Source organism: Typha angustifolia, chromosome 11, assembly GCF_048772165.1.
Source record: "Typha angustifolia cultivar Huaian chromosome 11, ASM4877216v1, whole genome shotgun sequence".
In the NCBI taxonomy this organism is placed as follows: Eukaryota; Viridiplantae; Streptophyta; class Magnoliopsida; order Poales; family Typhaceae; genus Typha; species Typha angustifolia.
The window spans coordinates 3,338,471-3,363,410 of record NC_133249.1 but is presented as its reverse complement, the minus strand read 5'-3'; the positions used below and the strand labels follow the sequence as shown (position 1 = coordinate 3,363,410).

The 24,940-nt window shown below is 36.0% G+C and overlaps 4 protein-coding genes, 1 long non-coding RNA gene and 2 other non-coding genes across 7 annotated transcripts; 5 read left to right on the top strand and 2 right to left on the bottom strand.

Moving 5' to 3' along the window:
• Positions 1–851: 851 nt before the first annotated feature.
• Positions 852–6,252, bottom strand: LOC140769726 (probable sugar phosphate/phosphate translocator At3g14410). Its single transcript, XM_073110574.1, has 8 exons — positions 6,012–6,252; positions 3,989–4,096; positions 3,805–3,839; positions 2,860–2,972; positions 2,482–2,743; positions 2,120–2,388; positions 1,482–1,657; positions 852–1,400 (listed from the first exon to the last, which is right to left on the bottom strand). Exons 1-7 carry the CDS (start codon positions 6,138–6,140, stop codon positions 1,512–1,514), a joined length of 1,062 nt encoding a protein of 353 aa, XP_072966675.1. The 5' UTR covers positions 6,141–6,252; the 3' UTR covers positions 852–1,400; positions 1,482–1,511.
• Positions 6,253–7,422: 1,170 nt separating this feature from the next.
• Positions 7,423–11,840, top strand: LOC140770831 (E3 ubiquitin-protein ligase RGLG4-like). The gene is made up of 11 exons (XM_073112123.1): positions 7,423–7,740; positions 9,063–9,147; positions 9,250–9,390; positions 9,475–9,588; positions 10,229–10,326; positions 10,408–10,487; positions 10,737–10,842; positions 10,938–11,065; positions 11,148–11,268; positions 11,353–11,409; positions 11,516–11,840. Exons 1-11 carry the CDS (start codon positions 7,555–7,557, stop codon positions 11,600–11,602), a joined length of 1,203 nt encoding a protein of 400 aa, XP_072968224.1. The 5' UTR covers positions 7,423–7,554; the 3' UTR covers positions 11,603–11,840.
• A 263-nt stretch (positions 11,841–12,103) lies between these two features.
• LOC140770024 (uncharacterized) lies at positions 12,104–14,846 on the top strand. Its single transcript, XR_012105984.1, has 2 exons — positions 12,104–13,928; positions 14,057–14,846. It is a non-coding gene; the product is annotated as an uncharacterized lncRNA (long non-coding RNA).
• LOC140771535 (small nucleolar RNA snoR111) lies at positions 12,359–12,474 on the top strand. The gene has a single exon (XR_012106189.1). It is a non-coding gene; the product is annotated as a small nucleolar RNA snoR111 (small nucleolar RNA).
• On the top strand, positions 13,459–13,572 carry LOC140771534 (small nucleolar RNA snoR111). Its single transcript, XR_012106188.1, has one exon. It is a non-coding gene; the product is annotated as a small nucleolar RNA snoR111 (small nucleolar RNA).
• A 700-nt stretch (positions 14,847–15,546) lies between the features above and the next one.
• On the top strand, positions 15,547–21,120 carry LOC140770023 (probable beta-1,3-galactosyltransferase 2). The gene is made up of 11 exons (XM_073110976.1): positions 15,547–15,842; positions 16,354–16,426; positions 16,845–16,909; positions 17,038–17,249; positions 17,347–17,410; positions 18,402–18,474; positions 18,645–18,765; positions 19,633–19,720; positions 19,805–19,930; positions 20,059–20,168; positions 20,644–21,120. Exons 1-11 carry the CDS (start codon positions 15,721–15,723, stop codon positions 20,790–20,792), a joined length of 1,203 nt encoding a protein of 400 aa, XP_072967077.1. The 5' UTR covers positions 15,547–15,720; the 3' UTR covers positions 20,793–21,120.
• A 461-nt stretch (positions 21,121–21,581) lies between these two features.
• Positions 21,582–24,940, bottom strand: LOC140770806 (autophagy-related protein 8C-like). Its single transcript, XM_073112086.1, has 6 exons — positions 24,783–24,940; positions 24,642–24,693; positions 23,702–23,757; positions 23,564–23,616; positions 21,929–22,047; positions 21,582–21,833 (listed from the first exon to the last, which is right to left on the bottom strand). Exons 2-6 carry the CDS (start codon positions 24,676–24,678, stop codon positions 21,739–21,741), a joined length of 360 nt encoding a protein of 119 aa, XP_072968187.1. The 5' UTR covers positions 24,679–24,693; positions 24,783–24,940; the 3' UTR covers positions 21,582–21,738.

The window sequence follows — 24,940 nt, the reverse complement described above, 5'->3', positions numbered from 1 at the left end:
ACTACACTAAAATGGGAAACATAAGCCATACAGTGTAATGCTCCAGGAATCTAGGGTTCTTGATATTTGGCACGGGCAAGTTTCGGTGGAGCACTTTTGTTGGCTAATAACGTGTCGAGAAATGGACTTGTTGGGAAATTGACACTTTACTAGCAGCATTGATTGCTGTGGGGCTACTTAGCATTAAAGGCTTTAATTTAATAATTTATAATCACCAAACTAGCCCTCCCTAACTTTTATTTATTTATTTTTACTGACAGTTAAAATAATAATCAGGACAGACGATTTTCAAATAAATATAAATCATTAATTTAAAGTTTTTCTTCTGATGTCTAACAATTTTATTAATAATTTTTAACTTTTTATATAAATTATTGATTCTTCATCTCAGTCAACAACTTTATAATTCAGAGTCTTATATCTAAGTTTCAAAGTAAATTAGATATGTGATAAAAAATATTGACAGACTTCAAATAATCAAAAACACATCAAGATAGTACCTTGGCGACAAAATATTACTATTATAAACTCTAAATTAGGATATTAAAGTATAAGGTCGAAATTATGACCTCACCTAGATGATGAAGTTATTTGAGTGTTATATTCAACAAGAGGTTTTATGTAATCATTGCAGCCTATTTAGGTCTATTTATCCAGTCCTAGAGAGAGGAGAAAAATTACAAAAGGAAAAAAACAAATAGTGCATCAGTATGAAGGAAAATGACCTGAAATAAGCTTGTATATATATGTATCTTATCCTTCCTAGATCATGCATCAACGAGAGCCTCACAAAGTTACAATCCAGAGCACGTCAACGTCTCGACCTGAATAAAAGGATATATGCAAACAACGTCAGTTTCATACTAGACTGTCAAAAGCTAATCTTATTCGTAATATTTTTGGTTTCATAAGATATTCAGACAACCAAAAGTATGATGCTTCTCCTATTGAGGAATTCAGTGGATAAGATGTACAGAACCTTATCAGATTTTTTAGAGAGATATCCCCTGAGCTAAGCCACCAAGTTGCACACGACAAATATAAAACTTGACACCAAGTGACACTATAAATGGACATTGCTGCTACTGTGAACAAATAATTTACATAGTCTGAAAAAGAAATTATATTTGAATAAATCACCCAACGCAAAATTCTTTTCTGCCATTTTTTGAACTCTTCGCTGATACACAATAAGCAATAAATACAAATGGATCTGAATTCGCCGTATTGGATTTGTTTTTCTTGCTGGTACTTTAGCAATTCTTTTCAGCAACTTGATGCAAAAATGGTATACACTTCCCAATTCCTGATCATGACAGTACACGAATTCTTTGTTTCTTATAATAACAAAATGAGTGGTGAAGATGCCTAACTCGACTCCGATCAAGAACTTGCTTCTCCTGGGGTACAGTGAAAACAAGAATCAGCACTGTCAAAAGAAGTCAACAGGAAAATATGGCAATGGTCGTGATGCTTCTTACCTCAAAATTTTGTCAAGACTCAAGACTACTCTATGATACTCCCTTTGGAGGAATCAAGGGTATCTGAACATCTGGAGAGTTTTGTTGGTTATTACTGCCTGTGGCTATCTGTGAGTTTATTCGGGATGCTTCCACTTTAAGCTTGTGATTATTGTAGGCAACGACGCCTGCAATAGCTATAGACACCAACATACTTGGTTAAGATAATAGTATAGTATCCTATTGATCTTCATATTCCGTTTTTGCATGTGTAAGACTAAATTAGACAGAAACACATGTAAATAAGGGATTTAAGAAGGGTATACATGTTAAATACTCTTCTGGATTTGGGTCTCTCCAGCTTTGTACTAGAGAATATTAAAAGATGCACCAAGTAATAACAACTTAAGTCCAAACAACATTCTGGAGTACTTTTAGAGGATACAAAAACAAGAGGACAAGATTGGGGTATCATGGATATGATAACAATTGAATGAGTTTCTCATTGCTCCTTTTGGTATGCAGATCCAATTGGAGACTAGCTTTTACTAATTAGAAGAAATATATGATTATGGGAGAACAGAGAAAAGAAAATTAGTGACATCCATAAAAAGTTCTAGAAAAGTAAATACTTTCAAGATCAGTAATCAATATCATACCTATGCCATAACCAACTATGTTGATAATTGTCAACTTTGTATCAGCAAATATAATAGCTGATAGAAGAACTACAACCCAATCCCTGACGACTCCAGTCACCCGAGCTGTCAGCGCACTAGTACGAGAAATAACAAGGAAAACTGACAGATTGAGTACAAAAGTGCACATGCAATTAAAGAACAATATAAGTGGTGGAAAGTTCCAGGAACCACTTGAATCCATTTTCGGTTTCTCTAAGAATATCCAGGGAATAAAAAGGCAGAGCGCACTGCAGGGAAAAAAAAGGTAAAAGAATAAATAAGTTACTAATAGCAAATCGCTTTACATTGCCCAATCAAAAATTGAGATAGCAAATATTTACCTGCAGGGACTGACATAGTACATCATAGATATCAGGTTCAACCTAACACCTTTTCTCTTCAGAAAAATCTCTATGAAGATAAGTCTCAGAGCTTCAGCAACAACTCCACCCATCTGGTATACCACTCCAACCCAGCTAATTGTGACCTCACCGTAGGAAGCCACAATAACTCCAAAACTAATGACTGACATGATGAAGAACATTCTAGAGCTCATTTCTTCGAGGCCAGCTGCTGCTCCAAGAAGAAACACAGCAACAGGCACTGCAGAACTCAAATCAAGGAACATTTTATTGTCCATGTTGGCAATGTATAGAAAAAAACAAATCAGAGTGGGCATTCCTTAATGCAGTTCAAAAGGCAAAAAAGATGATACATACTAACAGCTTTTAACATCTGCGCAAATGCAACAGATATGTAGAGGTATGCACTATTTCCCAGCCAAAGAGTCATCGCAAACATTGCACCGATTGGAACGACCGAGGTGGTATAACTGGAAAAATTAATTAAATTCCAACATTACGTTTTAGAAGTAGGCCATTCTGCGATGATAATTGATAAATATATAGTAACTCAATGAATTATACATGTAAGAATTCTCTCCCTGCATGGTAATAACCAATGAAACCCAACCGCTAAGAAGAAGGTAAAATTACAAAGCTTGCTTAAAGTCATGGAACAATTTACAACACACACCTATTGTTTTTGACAGTTCACATCATACATGAAACCAGAGGATTTTCATATAGCTACTTAATTTATATTAATTTTTTATTACTGTAAACTTGCTGATTGCATGAGATCAATTGGGTTTTTCTCATTCTCATCTTTTCCCCTCCCTGATGAGCACATAAGCCCCTCAGATAAGTTGGCTAATAAAAATGCATATATTTTAATACATGCATATGTATGTATGTTGGTGAACATACTCAGTTATCAAATTCTAACTATTGGCCTACTTATGCTTTATTTGGCCCTTTTTTTAGATATTTCTGAGCCCTCATAAAACATCGTCTTTGATTAGCTAGTCCTACAACTAGAAAGTAGACAAATGATTAGATATGAAATTATGATAGCCAAGCGAAAATTTTCTTCACATATCCCTGGAATCTGATAAGCATATGTGCAACTCTCTATTTATTTAACAGTCAAACTGATGAATTGGTACCAACTTATATGCAATATATTTGCATTTGGCAGCGCATGGTTTCCTCTAGTTAAGCTGAAAAAATTGGAAAAAGAGAAAAGATACAACGTGTAGAATAAGCATAGAGTATAGACTGTTTCTTGTAAAATATTAATTTCATATGAAAACAAATACTTACGTCTCCGTAGTCATTCCCTCCTCTATCTTTATGATCTGAGAAATATAAAAAATAATAAAAAGGCCATAGTGATTGATTATTAGGATTAAGAATGTGCTATCCAATCAACAATCAAAGAAAACAACGATTAACACTTAAAGAAGTTTGAATAATGTTCTGATGTTTCTATTGGAAGAACATGTACCTTGAAGACTTTTGTTAGTGCAAAGCACAACACAGAAGAGAAAAGCATGTGTAATAGAGTAAGAGCCACCGGATAGGGAAAATTGATCTGCTTAGAGGACAAGACCCACTACAAGCAACAACAGAAAAGTGGGTTAGTCAAGAAGACTAGGAAAGAACGTACTACATATTTATGAATATATAAACTTCCATTAAGCACAAAAAGAAGTAAAATTAAAGTAACAAGATTGTCTTTTGGCTTCATGGATACCATCTTTTGGTATGTTCAAGTTCGATGCAACATGTTAAATTTGAAGGAGCTTGCTAGTCTAAGAATGAAAAACCAGAGGGAAAATGTACAGAATTTAACTGGCAAGTTATTCTTGAATTTGCTCCATCTGAAGATGGAAAGCCATTTAAGTGTTTATCATAGATTAATTTACAAGTATTAGCACTCCATTTGTCAAGTGCCTAGAAATATCCAAGAAACTCGAGTCTGACAATCAAAGCAGAAGGAACCATGGTTTCCACTGTGTCATCAGCATTAGTGACAGAAAGACATATCCAGTCTCGCAAATGCAATTGTATCCACCACCACTATGACTATGGATTACAAGACTTTCACTTATATTAAGTAAGCAACTGACTCTTCTTTGCACCAGAATATCTACAAATAAACTGTCTCTACAGAATTTAAGGATGTTCAACCATAGTACAGGATCATTTCATTTTAAAACTTATAAATGATACTTCAAGAACCATCCCAGGCCTTTTCATTGTGCATAAAACATTAAACGAAGAAGAATATTTCCTAACAAAGCAAGATTAGTTTGTTTTATGATCATTAAGTGTTACATAACTAAAAGATGCAGTGACCAACTAGTATCCAAAGGGTATCTGGATCAGATAAAAACAAGTGCAATTCAAGATTCCCTATAGATTATATAGGTGTCTATTCTCAGGTACACATACAGATCAATGTGATACTTTTATTCGGAATCAATACATGGTTCCAAATATTAAGCAATCAAGTCCACCCAAAATCAAATAGTCAGAAATTGTTAGAACAAGATGTAGAAGCACTTTGCTGAACATCAAGCTTTTCAAAAGACCATTTGTGTCAGTATGTCACCCAAGTTGTTTCATTCTTCCCCATCATAACTCTTGCTACCCAATGACAGAATTCTAAAATTCAATGACCATGAAGGATGGAGGATAATGACTCATTATAAACCTGCTAATAAGATACCTACATAAGGCATATTTATTAACTTTGACCTTTGAAAAGTAACAACCATTGTGGTAATTACCAATTGCCAATCACCAGTATAGGTCAGAACTGATGGTTCTCGTTATACAAGGGGTCAGGTGGAGGAGTCAGCATGGTGTACAGTATGGGTAAGGATATAGAAAGTGTAGATCTATTATAGTGGGATAAGATTTGTAATCAACACTAGGTAAAGTCTAATGCAAGACTGGTTTGGAGGAATTAATCATGTGATTACGCTTGTACTAAATTCATGGGGTAATTAGCCCTCCATTATATTTCCAAGAGCAGGGCACCACTCGTTCCAAATTGGCAATTCCCATAAAGTTCCTACCTTACAACTAAGATCAACTGATCTATCTCACCATCTACTCATGATGAAAGCTCCAACCCCTTCTAAATGCTCCTAGGCACTAATCCTGCACTCATAACCCAAACAATTGCTTCACCTTTTCCAATCGACTACGAGATCTTTTTGCACACTATTCTATTAAATTCCTTCATCAATGTCTAACCTTTTCATGAGTACAGACAAGGCATATCACAAGAACATCAAAAACCTTCTTATCTTTTCCACTCGAATTCGAGATCTGCTGCGCAACATTCTGTTCCCTTCCTTCAGAAACATCAAACCTTTCACGAACACCAATAAATCATCACACGAAGATATTCTAACTCTAACCAAAAACACGATAAACAGCACATCGTGAACCGGATCACACCGTAATCTCAATTCAAAATTAAAAAACGGAAAAAGAAAAGTAGAGCTAGTTCACACCTTGTTGAAAAAGATCTGGCCGCTGGAAAGGGCAATGTAAAGGAGGAGGTAAGAGTAGATGATGACGCCTTCCCTCCACCGCCGGATCCGGTCCTCCTCCGCCGTTGACTTCACCCCGGAACTATCCATCGTTCCTCTCGTGGGAGTCAAAGCGAAAGTCTCGGGTTGCTACTCGAGAGCGAGGATTTGAGAAGTGCGGAGCCTCTGAGACAGTAAGGTTGTCTGTTTACCCAACTGCAGGAAATCGCTGCAATCGTTGCACCGTCAGAAGAAAGCTGTCTCTCAAACTCACCGAAAAAAAAATACACTTACCGACCGACTCTTATAAATTGGTAAGTAACTCGTTACCCTATACTAATAATTACTACAGAAAATTTTGGTGGTTTAGTTAGACGGGATTCACATGGCTTAAACTAATCTTAAATAACTATTATATAAAAAATTATTTAATAATTTAATGACTTAGCTTGAGTGATGTCTCGACCGTGCAAGTGATGTCTCAACGATGTTTAGTTTCGAATAAACAACGCTCATGATCTGAAATCTAAGTTATACGACTTAGTATGTTAACTATAAATTAATAAGACTTACATAATAAATATTATATATATATATATTAATTGTCACTATAATTTTAAGATATTATAATTATCGCTTAAAGCTTTTGTAATTCTTTCATAATAGATATTATAGTTAGTTTTGATAAATATTAGTAGAATAATTATAATAAATAGTCGTTAAACTTAACAAATCTATGTACTTCTTCCTCAAAGTTTTGAACATAAAATATTTCTCACTGAATGCTTTTTTAAAAAGTAGGATTTGTTTTACACTATGATATCAAGGGGTAAAAATGTAAAATCTAGTTTAATCGTGATTAGTCATATTTAACTGATAAAATAAAAATGACTGAAATAGTTCAATAGTTTTGGTCACAATTATGATTATTTAAAGAATGTAGTGGCATGATATTTAGTCTAATCATACTATTCTTTTTCCAAATTACCCACTTAGGATGAGACATGATTTTATATATAGTCATATGATTCGATGTTTTCTAAGAAAATATTAAACTAATAATCTAGTGATCGGATCGATTTGATTCTGAATTCTGATAACTATGAGAATATCATAACTTAATTCGGCTAATAAATAATTTGTATAACATCCTCTCTGACTTCCCATGCAGCTATGAAATTGCCACGATATTTAAGAAGAATATGTGAATTTTCGCAATTTACACCTCGCCTTCTGTGCTTATTACTTAATAACGGCATAGCCGCAGTAGCGCTTTGCCTCGACGAACGTGAGAACTGACGTGTTTAATACAACAGAATGAATCGGGCACCGAGAGGACCAACGAAGCGAATAAAGGTGGAAAAGGAAAGAAAATTTCAAGGAAGCGGCCTAGAAGTTTCCTCTGCCTCCCTCCTTCCTTCCTTTTGCCCTACTTGAATGGCAAACGAACCAAGAGATAAAAAGCATCTCTATTCTCTCGCACCTTTTCCTTTCTTTGCTTTGTTGCAACTCCATAGATCGATTCATGGGTAATGCGATTGGTGACCTGTTCCGCCCCCGGCGAGCAGGACGTAGATCCGGGAGGCCGCCGTCGGTGCTGAGGCCCCTTGCAACTCAACAATCTATAGGCAGAATAAATGGCGATTACCGGAGAAGGATGTTGACAAGAAAATATGCATACATCCCTGACAACTATTCCTCACTAGAACAAGTTAAGTATATGTTGGTACTGTTTTCCAATTTGTTTCCTGTTTATTTGAATCCTTCTTAGTTTGTTTACTTATATGTGACGTGAACTTTACCTAAGCTATGAAGTATATGCATTTGATCCCATGGAAATTTAATAAAAAAATAATACATAGATATTAATTGATATATCTAAAGAATATTATAACCAGCCACGAATCAATGTGTGCATCATACCGCAAAGATATTATAAGCAGTTAAATGATACTGCTAATAAGTAAATCTATGATTAATTCTCTCCGACGCACTAGCTTGTGATTTATGCGTTACATTTAGGGGTGAAAACGGATCGGATACGGATCGGATAGTGCTCAACCCATATCCGGATCCGTATTTTTAGTTCAGATACGGATTCGGATACGGATATTGGACGGATAGTAAAATTTAAAACCATATCCTAACTAAACGGATACGGATAATTTTCGGATAAAGGATCGGATTTTAAACGGATATTGATTAAATTTAAAATAATTATAATATTTTATTTAAATATAATTAATATAAAATTATTAAGAGTTTTACAACAAATAATTTTTTTGTATGTCAAATATATAAAATTAGAGAAATTAATCTCTATAAATAATATATAATGTATTATTAGTAATAATATTAATACTTACTATTTAAATAAGCAAACTAAAAACTGTAAATCATTTTAAAAAATATGCGGGTAAACGGATATCCGATATCCGTATCCGAATCCGAAAAAATTATCCAACCCGTATCCGAATCCGTATCCGAATTTTTTTCAAAAATTCTATCCGTATCCGAATCCAAATCCAAGTCGGATAGAAATTTTTTATCCGAATCCGATCCGAGTCGGATCGGATAGCGGGTCGGGTCGAAGTTAATTCGACCCGTTTTCACCCATAGTTACATTTCTACAATATATATTAAAATTCTTACAGTCAGGAGCATTGAAAGTGTCCAGCCAATATCCAAATTTATTTTTTATATTTTAAATTATTGTATACTTCTTAAAAGTATTTTATATGTCTCCAACGAGTGTGGACGGACGCAACATGCTATTTGAAGTGTCAATACTTTCTAAGAAGGAAGTGGTCATTAGATAACATTAAAAAATATTTTCCAGTAAGATACAGTTAACCAACATGCATAGTTACATGCGAGAAAATAAGATAGATTAGAGATGTATAGATAAATCCTTGCATGTAATGAAATTGAACAGATGAATCAATCATAAGCTCAAGATTGGAGGTTGCTTTTAAGTTTCTTTTCTAGAGAGACATTAACCTTTCTATTTCCCTTTTTAACTTGCTTTCGCAGGTTACAGCAACCTTGAGGGAACTAGGCCTGGAATCATCAAATCTTATACTCGGCATTGATTTTACCAAAAGCAATGAGTGGTCAGGTTGTAGAAGCGAAGAATTTATTCTATGAACACTGGCTTTGATGATCTCAAGGCAATACTTCATCTCAACGACTAAACCAGCTTTAATTGTTTTCCCTTCAGGAAAGATTTCATTTAATAATCAGAGTTTGCACTCAATTAGTGACAGACCCAATCCTTATGAGCAAGCCATTACAATAGTTGGGAAGGCTTTGGCTCCATTCGATGAAGACAATTTGATTCCTAGTTTTGGTTTTGGTGACGGTAAGTTGTCATCTCCTATCGGCGAGATATCCTTCTTTCCCATGCACAAAACGTTTCCTGATTGTCATCCTCTGCTTAAAACAGTGACCACTCATGACCAAAAGGTGTTTGCCTTCCACCCTGACAACACGCCTTGCCATGGCTTTGAAGAAGTATTGGCTTGTTATAGGAAGATCCTCCCAAACTTGAAACTATCAGGTTGGTTTCTAATGCTTTGGTTTGATTTTTTTTTGGAAAAATCATTTCCATGATCGTAGACACAATCATATCAATTATGGTGGAGTTGGATATACTATGACAATTATACTGCACATTTCTAGATGCAGTCCTTTTTCTTTCCTCAAATTATAAGCTAAATGAGTCATTCTCCTTTTTTTTTTGTTTGGGGGTACTGTTTATCCCATAAATATATCCTCTTAAGCCCATTTCTAGATGCAATTCTACATGGTGCTAGACAAAATTAAAGTAAAGGATAATTTATATCCATTTATCATGCAAAGAAAGGTCGCAGAAGGTATGGTCAGAGTTTTAATATATCATGGCACTTAGCATTGGTAGTTTTTAGAGTAAATACGTATTCCACTATCTCCTCATTGCTTATATTGGAACAAAGAAACAAAGTTCCATATCAAACACTTGCACAATAGACAAGCAGTATTAAGACTTTGTCTTCTTATTCTTGTTTCTTGCGAGTGATTTGGACTGATAAATGCTTTACACCTGAATAATACTAATTATGAACCTATTAAGAAGTCATGATGAACTTGTAAACCTCGTGCTATATCTTGTACTCTTCTCTAATGTTCAAATGAATTAATGGATTTTATCTATGAACAAGGGCCTACTTCTTTCGCACCTATAGTGGAGGCGGCTGTTGACATTGTTGAAAGAAGTGGAGGCCAATATCACGTATTGGTCATAATTGCTGATGGACAGGTTGAATTCTCTCTACTGTTGATCTTTCTCTTTTCCCAATTTTTGTTTTCACTAACTATATAATTTTCATTAATTTTATAGGTAACGCGAAGTGTTGAAACAAAAGATGGAGAGCTCAGCCCTCAAGAAAAGAGAACAGTTGATTCAATAGTCATGGCAAGGTACTGAATTCTGCATTGAACTTTTTCAGCACCATTCATCACTTTATGTAGTTAAACTCTTGTCATATGTTTTCATTATACAGTATAGGGTTGCTCTCTACCTAAATATTTCGCTTCAAATTAAACCGAACATGAACCATTGCTTAGTTGCTGCTGTCTTTTTTATTGATAAAAAAACGACATAAATCTGACTGTATGATGTATTATATTGCATATAACAGCTGATGAAAATGTTGTTTCCAATTTTAGTGCTTACCCACTGTCAATAGTGCTTGTTGGAGTTGGCGATGGACCTTGGGATGACATGCAGAAATTTGATGACAAAATTCCGGCACGCGATTTCGATAATTTTCAGGTATTGCAAAAAAAAAAATCTGCTTTGGCTAACTAATCAGTTAAGCAACTTTTAATTTTGTATTAATTTTTCATCTTCTGTTCAAAACATTGCAGTTCGTTAACTATACTGCTATCATGGAGAGAACTGCAAGCCCAGAACAGAAGGAAGCCGCATTTGCTCTTGCTGCTCTCATGGAGATACCAATTCAGTACAAAGCCATAGTGGAGCTAGGCCTTCTTGGGTACGTAGAAACAAACAATTATACTCTTTTCTGAATAACACTATTTACTGCCTCTATCTAATGCATCTACTATATCTAAAAGGCATGTAACTGGGAAGGCCAGAAGAGTAGTATCTCTTCCTCCTCCCATACCTTATGCTAATAGACAGCAATCATTAAGGGCAGAAGACCGATCCTCGCACTCAGGTGATGAGCAAAACCAGGTAAGCACCATACAGTTATGCTATATATATATATATATGTTTTGGGCCTAATCTTATGACTTATGAGCACACTTCTTGTTGTAGGTTTGCCCAATTTGTTTGACCAATAGGAAAGATTTGGCCTTTGGTTGTGGTCATATGGTAAGTTAGTAGATTGCCATGAATTCCTGCTGCTCCTTTTGCCACTGAGCTCCTACATAATTTGCTATTATTTTTTGCTGGATTTGACGTACTTTTAAACTAACAGTGTTGCAGAGAATGTGGACAGAACTTATCCAGATGCCCCATATGCCGAGCAGCTATAACATCGCGTTTAAGGGTATTTCCTGGATGATCCAAGCTAAAGCTACTAGCTACTGTGAATTTGGTGATAATTAATGGCAGGTTGTTCTATGGTCTGTTTGGTTTTAATACGATTCCATGCATAATTACATGCATTGGAGTGCGGATTATGTACATAATCTTTTGTCTCTCATATTATTTGGTTCTCTGGTGCTTTGGAAATTAAACATTTCCAGAAGCGTGATGGAGAGGGTTGATCAATTCTTAAATCAATGAATTCAGGAACGAAGCAAGATTAAGTATCCAATCTAAAGTGTTGGAATGTATGTAGAGACAAATTTTAATGTCCTAATTCCATTTATATATATATATATATATATATATATCAACTATATATTAATAATTATAGTTTCCAAAAGGATTTTCTAACTTAAAACCTTTTTTTTAATAGATATTTTTAATAATAACTGTAAAAAAAATATAAATGAGAAGATAGGCAAATATATAATTCACGCAAACTCCCCGACTCCCCGTTGGCCATTACCAGTATAGACAAGAGCCTCGAAATTCGTGATTTGATCCGAACCATTACAAGTTACTGAGTTAGATCCGACCAAGATCCAACCCAACGCATGGCCACCCTAAAACTGATCGCCTATAAATTCTCCTACTAGGGATAGCGGAGGTGAGCGCCGCCGTCTCCGAAGAAATGTTCGTGGAGAACCCCAAGTAAAAATTTTGTTGTTTTTCTTGTTCAAATCATCGTCTTTTTGGTTTCGTTATAGTAATCTTTCTCCTCTGCTTCCCATTAAAGAGGGAACGCATTTGTGGCGTTGTCTCGAGTGAGCGGAGGAAGAATGACGAGTCGAGGTATCGTTTCAGTTGCCACTCCCCATTGGCGATTCGATTGTTGCTCGACGACACCCCTCTTCGATGATTCCTTTTTCTTACCCATTTGTTTGCTTTTTCTTAAACTATTTCCATTCTCCGTGTTAGCATAGAAGAGGTGCAAATGATGTTACTTTATTTATACTCTTCACTTTGAACCGATTTATGATCGTGGGGACAAACAAATCTCATTAACTGATGCACTCTATCCTTCAATCTTTTCTCCTTTATTTCTTTTGTGCCTATTTCTTGATATATATATATTTATATATATTTTATTTTATTTTCTACCTTTGATTATTTTGGAAGATTTTTTTTCCCTTAGTGATTTGATTTGACTTTTTTGAAGGTATCCGGTCTAGATCATAAAAGTCCATTAGTAGTCATTGATCGGTTGCAAGCAAGATTAAACCTTTCCCAATATTCAAGCTTTTCTTCATTTTTTGTTTGGCGACGAGAGTTAGGTTAGGTTGTCTTATTGACAAGGTCAAGCTTGTGATTGAAGTGTTCATATTTGTTAATAGGTGGGCCATTGAATAACGATATCAAGTTGTTCAGCTGAACTCATATATCTGCATTTGTGTTCTGTTACATTATGTCCCACCTTTTAATTGTATCATTGAGATTTGAATGCTTCTGTGTTGTGAATTATGAAGGCATGATATAGCTTTATGTTTGTGGACATTATCTGTAGAGTGTGTTAAAGTTTGAGTTTATTGGGTTGGGAGAATCCTAGATCCACCTGGTTTCAAGTGGAGTTAGTGAGAAGAGATAAATGTAGAAGTATCACTCTTAATGGGTTGAAAGGGATAGTGGAAGAGGTTGAGAGAGTAGCAACACAATGTGCATGAGAGTTTGCTTTGTCAAACGTTCATGTTTATTTAAAACGTGAAATTTCCTTTTCATTGTGTAGTTGTGATGATGTTGTCATAGCTAAGGATATTTTGCATTCTTTTTTGTTGTACTCTTATTTTTATCTTTGTGATGGAAAGTGCAAAGATCCTCTATATTCTGAAGAATAAAATGGGAACACTGTTCTGGTGTGTCTCTAAGAAGAAGAGGAAAATTAACAACTCAAGATATCGTTTCAGTTGCCACTTCTCAATTGGCAATTTGATTGTTGCTTGATGACATTAACCATCGCCAACAATTTGTACCTTTTTTTCCTTTCCTAGTTGATCTGATTCCTTGGATGTATCTTAATTATCGAGTGTCAAAGGCAGTGCAGTTGATCTATTAGTATTTCCTTCCCTTTCCTAAGGAAGCTATTTAAGATTTTAGCTGCACATTACACATTTGCATATTTAACATCTAATTGTCAAGTGCTTTTTTCTGTGAAGTGTTACAATTTTAACTACCTGGTAGGAGAGTGGCTGTCTGAATTCCTATCGGTTCTCCACATTCTCGAGTTGTGGTTGGGCAACCAGATATGCTGAAAGGGGTTTGGATGATGAAGACAGCAAGTACATAATGTGTCAATTGAAAGGAAGGTATCTGGTGTTATACAATTTTGATCTCAGGTTCTAGACTTTGCTTTTCAGGTGGCATCTTGGATTGGTTATGTTAAAATATCTATAGTTGTCTTATCATGCATCCATTGTTCCATATGTTTGGACAGTGAGCAAAGTGGAAAAGAGGAAAAGAACTACATGGGGGCAGCAACAAGTTTCTGCTATGACTCATTTATCGGAGAAACTCCGGATACTGTCTTATGCAACTAGAATTGGACTGAAGTTTCAGTGGTTTGAGGGAGATGAAGATAGCGGAGGACTGCAGGAGACTGTGAAGACCAGGTTGTCAGAGTCAAGAGGAGTGGATGTTAACTGGGACTAGCTGATAATGTTTTGAGCTTGTGTGGCATGGCCCTTTGAACTTATTTCGGGACCAGAAGAGGGGAACTTGATTCTAATTGTTTCTCTTTGGTGCTTGAAATGATTAAAGCAACTCCAGTCAGATGCTGATTATTAGTACCTTGCATGCAAAGATTGTGTTATGTTCACCACTGACTGCATCATGACATTTAGAGTCCTGATGGGGGTGTTCAGATTATGGACAATGGTTGATGTAGTAGCTGAATGCCCAACCCAGCTCACAACAATCTGAAGGGCAAATTCCTTTTTATATAGCAAATGCTGGATTGGACGAATCTGAGAGCTTTTAAAATAAAACTCTCTCAGCCTGATAGACGGATCTGGGCTTTTAAAATAAAACTCGGTCAGAATCCAACCCGATTTGAAGGGCTAATGAATTGAGAGCAGCAGGTCAGACCTGAGCTCGAAGTCAGCTTGATTTTTAATTTTGTTTTGTTTCTGAGATGAATAAAGAAAAAAAAAATCATTTGGTTGTCTACTAACTTTAAACTTTCCCTGTGAGTTTCTATAAATATCTATTTATCCGGTTCAAGGTTTTCTTTTAAATTGATTTATAAACAATCAGTTGTTACTAAATGATATTTCGTATGATTCTACTTTTGTATTCTTAGTCAAGTAAGTGAATTTGGAAGGAACATTGTATTGATTCAATTCTGTTTGGATCTCTTCTTGTTAATGAATGACAAACTTCTCCATATCCCTGTGCATTATTGTCTGGAACAGATTAATGAGTAAATTAATTTGTTAACTGTCATCGTTTACATTTTTGTCTCAAAAAGAAAAATAATAATAAAAAATCTATTACTTGTAACAAAATCTTTCACCAACTCAACCCACTCGATTATGGATCATAAGTTGGTTGTTTGGAAATGAGTAGGGCTAAGATTTCGCCATGTTTGTACATAATCCATGCAACCACATGTACCAGATCACCCAAAGGAACCACAGCCAAGGGCACCCAGGCCAGTAGATACGAGGGGCAGTTATGTCTTTTACTTGCGAGCAAGCTGACAGTATCCGTCTACCAAATAAAGCACAGTGCGATAAGATGCCTCACCAACCCGCAGTAATTTATCCTCCGCTGCACGACAGTGCTGGAGAAAAGGTCGCTTTCCTTGACCACCTTCTTTGATCATCCTACAGCCTTCTGTTTCTCTGAGTTGGTGTGCTTATTGACATTTTGCAGTTGGGCCCATGTCTGTCTTACTCCTAGAATTGAGTATTAACCCCGTCCTCTTACTTACTGCCGTTTTTTAATGCTGGATTTTGGTTTGTGTCGGTTGTATCTATTTGGAATGAGGTCTCTGTGAGAGATGTGAGATGGGATGGTCAGGTAGAAGGTTCTGTCTCTGTTCTTCTTGGGTGAGGAAGAGGTGAGGAAGTGGAGGAGGAAGAGGAGGGTGAGCAAGTAATGGGTTGGAGAAGCAGAGTAGGAGGAGGAGGAGGAGGAGGAGGGGAGAGTGTGGTTTCAAGAAGATGGACATTTCTACTTTGTCTTGGGAGCTTCTGTGTTGGGCTTCTCTTCACCAATAGGTACTTGTTTTGCACCTTAATTTGATAAACATATTGAAAAAAAAACTCCTTTTTGATGGGTTTTTGCTTCTGGGTGTTGCTCATTTTGGACGATTTGGGTTGTTCCGTGAACTGAATGTCGATGTTGTGGTCTGAATCTGTTGGCTTGGAAGTGGATAATTCATTAATTTGGGGATTCTTCAGGAAATTTTGGGGTTCTTCCTATGGATGTGCTTGAATTGGGATGTTTTTTTTACTTTAGATCCGGGTTTCTGTGATTGTATGTTGTTGTGATGTACTTCTATGTATAGATTGCCGGTGCTTTTCTATTGGGAGGAGAACTTTTCTATTTAAGTTATTATTACTTCGTTTGATTCAAGATAATTGCTAACTTTTCTATTGGGGTTCTCTCGAATTTCTTTCCCGAAAATCACAATTTTCTGTTATCTCTAGCATGCATGGATTGTGCTAGCTGCCTAAAAATTTGATCGTCTGCATCTTATAATATCTCGACAAGTACTTTTCCTTACAGAATGTGGACTATGCCTGAACCAGTAGATGTCAAGGATAAGTTAAAGCCAGTTTCTGGAGGCTGTGATTCAAAAGTAAGCACCTTAACTTTTGCTTCCATTTTACCTCCTAAGTATTTCTCCCTGATGGAGTATACCTTGCTCCATCTCTTTAACAGGTCTGTATTTCAATGAGACATAAAAATTGTGTTCTTCTTTGTATCATGTCTGAAGATTGATGTATTGGACATTAGTAAGATCCGTCTTCCTTCAACTGCAAATGCAATGTTTACGAAAGTGCTTAAGTGTTTCTTTTTTTCACATACTTATATATATATATATATATATTTATATATATATATATATATATATATATTTTTTTTTTTTTTAAACAAACTCCCTCAGTTTGAAATATTTCCCCATTGATCAAGTCAAATGCTGATGGATAGCCGTATATGGATATATATCGAGTTCGGATTTTCATACTTTTCCCTTTTCTTCTAATAATTATCAGATTCACAAGAAACAACTGCATAAAGAATTTCTTGAAGAAACGTCAAATGTTCATCATTCGCTAGAGTAAGTTGAGCCACTGAACTATCTTAGTTGGATTTGATTGGTCTTTCTTTCCATTATTCTTCATGAATAACTGACAACATAATGAGATAACCAGTTCAGTTCTCATTATACTTGTTCTCGGTGTACAGACCTCTCGATAAAACAATATCAGAATTAGAGATGGAATTAGCAGCTGCAAGATCTGCACAGGAGTCCTTACTTGATGGTTCACCAATATCAGAAGAGTTCAGCTTTACTGAGTCCAGCATAAGACGGAAATACCTTATGGTCATAGGCATTAATACTGCTTTTAGCAGTCGCAAAAGAAGAGACTCAGTTCGCAATTCTTGGATGCCTCAAGGTTTGCAATTTTATGTCAATCTTAATATTTAGTTCTTCAAATCTTTTGCATCTGCATTTTATCTTAAGAATACTAGTCTTGGAAAATGGTTAAAAAGGTGAGAAGAGGAAAAAACTGGAAGAAGAGAAGGGCATTGTCGTTCGCTTTGTTATTGGACACAGGTATGCAACATCTGATATTGCTTTACTATGTATGCCTCTAACAACACTCTATTTGTTTTTATCCTACATTTTTCCCAATTATATGTTCATATAATGGTTAGAAGTAGAGCATACATCAACAGAAAATGTGTTTCTCAATAATTATGAAGTCAATCTACAGCACAGATGATATGCCAAAGCATCGAGATAAAAAATAAATGAATGATACCAACTCAGATCTCACTGAAAAAGAAATTAATGCTATCAACTCAGATCTGAGCAAAAATCTCACAACCAATACTTCATTAAAAGTTAGGAAAGTAGATTATTCATATATGTTAAGTCACTTGAGTCCTGACAGGTGCAATTCCCAATTCACACACAGAGGTGAGAAAGCTTATGTGTGCCCTTATAGCTGCATAGTTGTTGCAAGGCTTTCGTGAGCTAGGTTACATTTGCTTCCCTTCTGTCTACACAAATAGCATAACAGGGTATAGATGATTAGTAACAATATGGATGGGAGGATAGTAGCAGGCTTGAAAAGCAGAAACAAGGATAGGATCTGACATAGTACATTTCACTAACAGGCAATGTGGATGGGAGGACAGTAACGAGCTACTGAATTAATCTTTAAAATAGTACCAGTTAATATTTTTTCTTTGCTTCTTTGTGATAGTCTACTTCATCATTGGTTTGGTTATTAAATTCTGATAAAAACCCATCAGAGTAATGTCAAATGATGATGGGATCATGGGATAACAACAGTAATGCATTTCTAACAAATAAATGTTCCTTGATTCAGAGACTTGTACTATTATCGACAGTTCTAAATCATTTGAACTATCACTTTGCTAAATAAGTTAACTTCTGCTAATCACATTTATCTTCTCTATATTGTCAGTCATTTATCTTTCTGCTGTCTTTTCTAGTTTGCAACCTCTTTAGTTACTTGCAACTTGCTTTCATGATTGCGATTTTTTCTGTTGATCTAACCACCATAAATTTGTAATAGTGCTATTTCAGGTGGTATTGTGGATAGATCAATTGAAGCCGAGGATAGGAAACATGGGGACTTTATGAGGCTTGTATGTTAACCTCCTTTTTAATCTAACTTTTCTATGGCCTGAAAGACTTGGTAGAAAACACGGTCCATTGGACTGTTCCTTGTTGCATTGGCTTGTTGCAACTATTTTTTACTATCTTAAACCCATGAATAAGCTGGGTCTCTTTTCACTCTTTTATTAATGGTCTGCAGGACCATGTTGAAGGATATCTTGAGTTATCTGGCAAGACAAAGGCATACTTTGCTACTGCTGTCTCTTTATGGGATGCAGATTTCTACATCAAGGTTGATGATGATGTACATGTGAATATCGGTAAAATTTTGTTTCTCACCTGTTTATCCTTCTCATAATAAGCATCTATCTTTGCAAAATTATATCCTTATACATGAACAAGTATGAACATGCATAAAAGATTTTCTTGTATCTCTCCATGTTCACCGTTTACACATGTTCACCATTTATGCATAATAAGGCTTGCTTCTTGCACCCAAGTTGTCGTGGGTTTCAAGTCATGAAAACATTCTTTTTGGTAATGGAGTAATACCTCGTACATCTTGCCCTCTCTAGATCCCGAACTGGCAGGAGCCTCATTCACTTTGATACCCTTTTTTATAACCATTTATGCATATTTTATTATCAAGTAAGTACGATTCTGGTATTAATTAGTATTGGCTGTTGCAAGCTCTAAAATAGCAAAATAATTAGGGCCGACTTTCAAAGTATTGCATGTAGTATTTTGCTGGCTACAGGCCAGAAGCTAATCTGTGCATTATAAAGGTATTTATACAAAACTTCACTTTTTGTGCCATGTCTAGAGATGATAATAAAATGAAACTTATATACAATGTACCATATACATATGATGAAATAGCCTAATTTGTCTTCTTCATGTTGATAGAAGACATTTTAAGCGACACACTTACTATCCAAGTGCTCTAGAAAGGTTCTCTGAGGTTATTGGCTAAATATTGTTAGTTTGTACAAGCCATGTCTGTCTTGATAACAATTATGTTCAGATATGTTTCCAGCTGAGTAACTTCAAATAATAGGAAATGTTTTCCCAGTCAAAGAATCATAGGCTGCTAACAACAAAGTTCTTGCCAATCTTATTTGTAAAGGTGGGTCTTATTCTCATTGCTAGAATAAACTTACAATTCATCTAACCTGCAACTATTGCAGCAACTCTGGGACACACTTTATCCAAACATCTTCTGAAGCCTCGAGTATATATTGGATGCATGAAATCTGGTCCTGTTCTGGCTCGAAAGTAGGTTTTCAATGTTACTATATATGCAGATGCACTTAGCATCAATCATTTTCGAGTTGTTACATTGTGATTGTTATAACACAGAGGGGTCAGATACCATGAACCTGAGCATTGGAAATTTGGAGATTCAGGAAACAAGTACTTCCGGCATGCTACTGGCCAATTATATGTCATTTCAAAAGATTTGGCAACTTATATATCCATGAACAAGTATGTTTTTCTTGAAGTATTAAATCTGCTTCAGTAATTGATCAATCCATATGTTTTGCAAATTTGACGTCAGTACTACTTAAATCTGGTTTCACTTAATATGTTGAATTCTGTTCCTTATGTGCCAGTCATATGCTGCACAAGTATGCAAATGAGGATGTTTCCCTTGGGTCTTGGTTCATTGGACTAGATGTTGAGTATATTGATGATCGCAAACTCTGCTGTGGTACTCCGCCAGGTAAAGCACTTGTTTGTTTCCCTTCGTATCCATTTTTATATTAAATTTTGATTCATTGATCTCTGACATTGTTTCCCTTCTGCAATGATATGAAATTTTTGCCTATTATTGTGCTGAAAAAGGGATGCTTTCTCAGCCATTAGCTCTCACAAGGTTTTCCTATGCTGTTGCTTCTTTGATGGACTAAATGACAAAATGAAATTAAGTGCATAACATATTGAGCTGACTACGTCACAATGTAGGCCCTTCAGTTTTGATATCTAGCATCTTCCTGTAGTTTGTAGTAATTCATTTTTTTTAAAAAAAAACCTTCTCAAGCTGCTCTCTAGTTGACAAAAAGTTTTGAATGATTCATTTCCTTCTGAAACAAGACATTCTTCAGCTGCAAGATATGTAACAGTAAAGCAGAATGATAGCTAACTCTAAAATTGGTACAACAAAGTGAAACTCACATCCAAATGCCACTTACCTGCAGACTGCGAATGGAAGGCTCAAGCAGGCAACGTCTGTGCTGCCTCATTTGATTGGACCTGCAGTGGTATCTGCAATTCTGCGGACAGGATGAGAGAGGTTCATCAGCGATGCGGTGAAGGTGAAAAAGCTCTTTGGGATGCTGTCTTTTAATGTCCGAAACAGTTGCTGCTGATGCTGAGGCTAAGGCTAAGGCTAAGGCTACGGTCTGTTACCATGTCCATTGCATTGTACGTAATTGCGTTGTGAGAGAGCCCAAACGAGTGGGGCCTTCATCAAGCTGACCTCCATTTTACCAAAGGTCTGCTTATGGTGAAGAGAAAAGAGAGGGGTTTTCATATTCTTTAAAATGTTCTGGTGGTCATCTCATATGGGATCTCGTGCGGGTGGCTACCAGGTTGTAATAATGAAGCTATGCCATAAATAAAAACTTGATGCAGTGGAAAATGCATTGAGATTTGTCTGTGGTCATTTTACCAAAGGTCCTTTCTTTCCACTAGTGAGTTTCAAGTGTACTGCACTTTCTTGTTTTCCCTATATTTCACTCCCCATCCACCCACCTACCCCACAAACACTGGTGCTTAAAAATCTATTATCTATAAATATTTTTTGGTGGATATCAGCTGATGCGCCAGGAGATCAAATTCCTACGGAAAGAAACCTCTCTCTTGTATTCCAATTTTGAATTACTGCATATGTTAGAGCAAACTGAAAGTGTACAGTTCGAGAGAGAGAGAGAGAGAGAGAGAGAGAGAGAGAGATGGGCCCATGTTGGTATGTCCATGCTTTTATGGAAGCTCCCACATAAAAGTGCTCTATGCAAATGACTGGAACACCATTTCATGATGTGCTGGATCGGGGCTATCTTTCACATTACATAGGGATATATGTGCGGTAATACTGTTAGCCATATACAAAGAAGATGATAGCACAAGGTCCGAATTCAAACAAGCTGATGACCAAGCATATTACTAACTTTTTACTATCATCGTATTCAAGTACCAGACAGTATGGAAAACAAATGTCTAGAAATACTTAAAAGGCTAAAAGGAATGTACACAAGTATTTACAGAATTGCCCGACTTTTTTTTTTTTTGGCTTAGAAGGATCCAAATGTGTTCTCCCCACTGTATGTCATGTATAGAAAACCATCTTCATCTTTGTTCTCCTCATAGATGGAGGACATCATTGCAGCTGCAGTAGGTTAAACAGGGCCGTTAAATACTACATGAGAAAACCTGAGAGGAACAAGACTATTTCCGGACAGCAATCGGAATTTCTTTTCTTACCTGTGGGTGGCAGAGTATTCTTTACGAAAATGAAGATGGCCTTCTCAGCACTGAGCTTAATCCTCTTGCGAACAACGTACACAAACTGTCCCACAGTGAGATCAGCAGGAACTAGGTACCTGCATCATCAGGTGTCAAATGCTTACCATAAAATAAGAATCACGATAAAAATGTCAGAAAAGAAAGATGATGGACATCCGCTGAAGTTAGATGAGGTCAAAAAAGGGTCCATCATACTTAGAACAGTCCGTCAGAAAAAGGACCATCATACATAGAATAGTCCAACCAATTACACATTATTGAGCTTGGTACCAAAGGCGTTGGCTTCAAAGGTCAGTATAGAAGTACAAACATCTACCAGGTGTCAGTCAAAACCATCAGTAAGACATCAAACCCAAAGTCACAATCCTGAAAGCATTCTAAAATGATCTAAAAGCATTTCTCTGATTTTTCCTGTAACAAAAATATTGCAACTACATTGAACATCCAGTTCCTAGTCACCTTATTACCTAAACCAATTTGGCAGCAGGGGAAAAAATCCCTCTGCAGCTAAGTTTCCTGTCAAACAAGAACCACATACTGATGAAAGGGTAAGAAGTTCTTGTCAAGCATGCATCTTTTCTTCAATCCCCAGTTCCACTTCTGGAGTGTCCCATCTTAGACAAAGATACGTCTTTATTACATCGCTGGAGCAAGAAAATGCCAGAATTCTACTTCACTTCATATATAATATTTACTCTCGGAATAAATACTAATATCTATTTATGCTCAAACTGAAATCTTACCATGAAGAATTTAGATACTCACTCGACAGTGACATACAATCTCATTTAGAGATCGTTTCAATCTGGTGATGAAATAAATATGCACACAAAAACCCAAAACTTCCTTGAAATGTCAAAGGTGTCCATTGGACAGGCAAAGAAGCCACCATTGATGATTGAGAAATACAAATAACATAAGCTAGACCTACAAAACTTTTAACAAAAGCTGATTCCATTTAGTGCAGAGAATGCAGTTTAATAATCTAAGATATTCTTCTATGTATGCTTCAGTTTCTATTCAATACCTTGTGCACGCTGCACAGCATTCAAAACAAAAGGGCTGCTTGAGTCACTAGGGAAACCCCACGAGTATATATGATTGCTTCCATAGCTAAATCATTAAGCATTGCCATAAATGTTCAAGTTATAGAAAACTTCAATTAGCAAAACAAGTAGAGCAGTAAGAACCAATATGAACGAGAAAATTATTAAACGAAGGATGGGAGAAATGCTGTAATATCTCTATCTAGTTCAAAAGTCATCAAAAGAATAAAGACAAACAAGAAAATTCTGCAGAAATAAATTTGGGGTTACATGAAGATTTTGCGAGTATGGAAAAACATCTCGTAATGTATTTAACCAGAAAATCGATTATGCTCCTGCGGAAGTATCTACTCGTCACAGAATTTCAGGTGTCAAAGAGGGTTCCTTTATTCATTAAAGTAAGGAGAGAGAAGACCGGGTCTTAGGATCATGTTAAAGGTATTAACATATGGATGTGACATTCTATATTTCAGACTTAGAAATTGATAAAAGAATGAGAAGATAATTTTTGTATGGTATGTTAAAAAGATATGAAGCTAAAACTTACTTTTTCTTGTCAATGTCCGGTATGTCGCTCCTTTCAGTCTTCTCCACTATCACCTACATATTATGTGAAGATTTAGACCAGAAGTATATTATATTGGCGAGTATGTTGTATGAAAACAGATGAAGAATAGCTTCTCACAGGAATTCTATCAGGATACTTCTCTCTAATGCGAGCAGCTTCTGCCTGCCTTCTTTCTGAAAATGCACTATGCATACTTCAGAAGGTTGAAAGAAATTTCCATTTGATGGTTCAGAAAGCATCAGCTTTAACAAACATATTGAAAGAAGGTAGCAGGAGTGCAGGACAAACATACTTCTCAATGCAGATGAAGTCACTTATTCTAATTATCACAATAAAGTAAAAAAGAAACTCCGAAAGTAAGAACAGCATTAGCATAACTCATTGTACTTCAAGAAACATAAAGAAACAATATCAGTCAATAAACGTTGGTCATCAAACAGATAATCATAAACTTGCCTCAAGTCAAATCTATCTAAATAATTTTTGTCTACTATACTCCATTACAACAAGTATAGTGACATCCTGCAAGATCATTACATAGATGTCATAACTGATGTTCCAGCAAATCCATATCCTCACTCCGTTTCTGCTAAGATCATCTTTCATAAAACTATGCCTGATTATCAGCCAGCTTCACCATCTTCTCAAAACTACAGGGATATATGAATCTCGACAGAAGATCTCATCAAAGATCATCACTATCGGCTTCAGATTCCCAAATGAACAAATAATAACCATATTCTTCAATTAAACCCAAGAAAATCATAATTCTCCATTCTACCGCAAAAGGTAATTCAAATAGTCGGTGAATATATTCACAAATCCGAACAATTAAATACTCAATCAAGATCAATATCTCTATATATCTCTTGATCTTTCAGTTGCCTCCTCTAGCATTAATTTCTCCTAGAACCCTAAAGATCAAAATTTTTTACAAAAGAAATCAAAGCCAAAACTAAACTCCCATCAAAGATGGCCTAATCTTAAAAGACAGAAGAAGAGAACCAACAACACCCTTCAGATCAACAAAAGAAGAAGGTGCCGGAGGACGACAAACCGAGAGGATGCTCCAACTTGAACGAGCTTCTCGCCATAGATCGCTTTATCCCCTGCAATTCCCAAAAGAAACCACCGTCACCTCAAACCGCGAAACGATCGTAGACGAACCCTAATTTAGACCAAGAAAGCAGAAGCTTACCTACACAAGCAGCAACTAGGATCGAAGGCCGCTTCAAATCGATCGATCAAGGGATGGGAGAGAGAGAATTCTTGGTCAAGAGATTGGGGAAAGCGGGACGGATTGTGCTGGTATTGAGGTTGCTTCTAAGAGCAAGAGAGGATTAACCGCTTAAAAAA

Excerpts from the sequence above, each read along its gene's own strand:
- LOC140769726 (XM_073110574.1), bottom strand. The coding sequence starts at position 6,140 with ATGGATAGTTCCGGGGTGAAGTCAACGGCGGAGGAGGACCGGATCCGG. Across the intron at positions 2,973-3,804 it reads GAGGGAATGACTACGGAGAC|TTATACCACCTCGGTCGTTC; the intron begins GTAAGTATTTGT and ends TAATTTTTCCAG. Across the intron at positions 2,389-2,481 it reads TACTATGTCAGTCCCTGCAG|TGCGCTCTGCCTTTTTATTC; the intron begins GTAAATATTTGC and ends TTTTCCCTGCAG.
- LOC140770831 (XM_073112123.1), top strand. The coding sequence starts at position 7,555 with ATGGGTAATGCGATTGGTGACCTGTTCCGCCCCCGGCGAGCAGGACGT. Across the intron at positions 9,589-10,228 it reads CCCAAACTTGAAACTATCAG|GGCCTACTTCTTTCGCACCT; the intron begins GTTGGTTTCTAA and ends TCTATGAACAAG. Across the intron at positions 11,410-11,515 it reads CCTTTGGTTGTGGTCATATG|TGTTGCAGAGAATGTGGACA; the intron begins GTAAGTTAGTAG and ends TTAAACTAACAG.
- LOC140770023 (XM_073110976.1), top strand. The coding sequence starts at position 15,721 with ATGGGTTGGAGAAGCAGAGTAGGAGGAGGAGGAGGAGGAGGAGGGGAG. Across the intron at positions 16,427-16,844 it reads CTGGAGGCTGTGATTCAAAA|ATTCACAAGAAACAACTGCA; the intron begins GTAAGCACCTTA and ends AATAATTATCAG. Across the intron at positions 19,721-19,804 it reads GGTCCTGTTCTGGCTCGAAA|AGGGGTCAGATACCATGAAC; the intron begins GTAGGTTTTCAA and ends GTTATAACACAG.
- LOC140770806 (XM_073112086.1), bottom strand. The coding sequence starts at position 24,678 with ATGGCGAGAAGCTCGTTCAAGTTGGAGCATCCTCTCG. Across the intron at positions 23,758-24,641 it reads CAAGTTGGAGCATCCTCTCG|AAAGAAGGCAGGCAGAAGCT; the intron begins GTTTGTCGTCCT and ends GTGCATTTTCAG. Across the intron at positions 21,834-21,928 it reads GAATACTCTGCCACCCACAG|CTGCAATGATGTCCTCCATC; the intron begins GTAAGAAAAGAA and ends AACCTACTGCAG.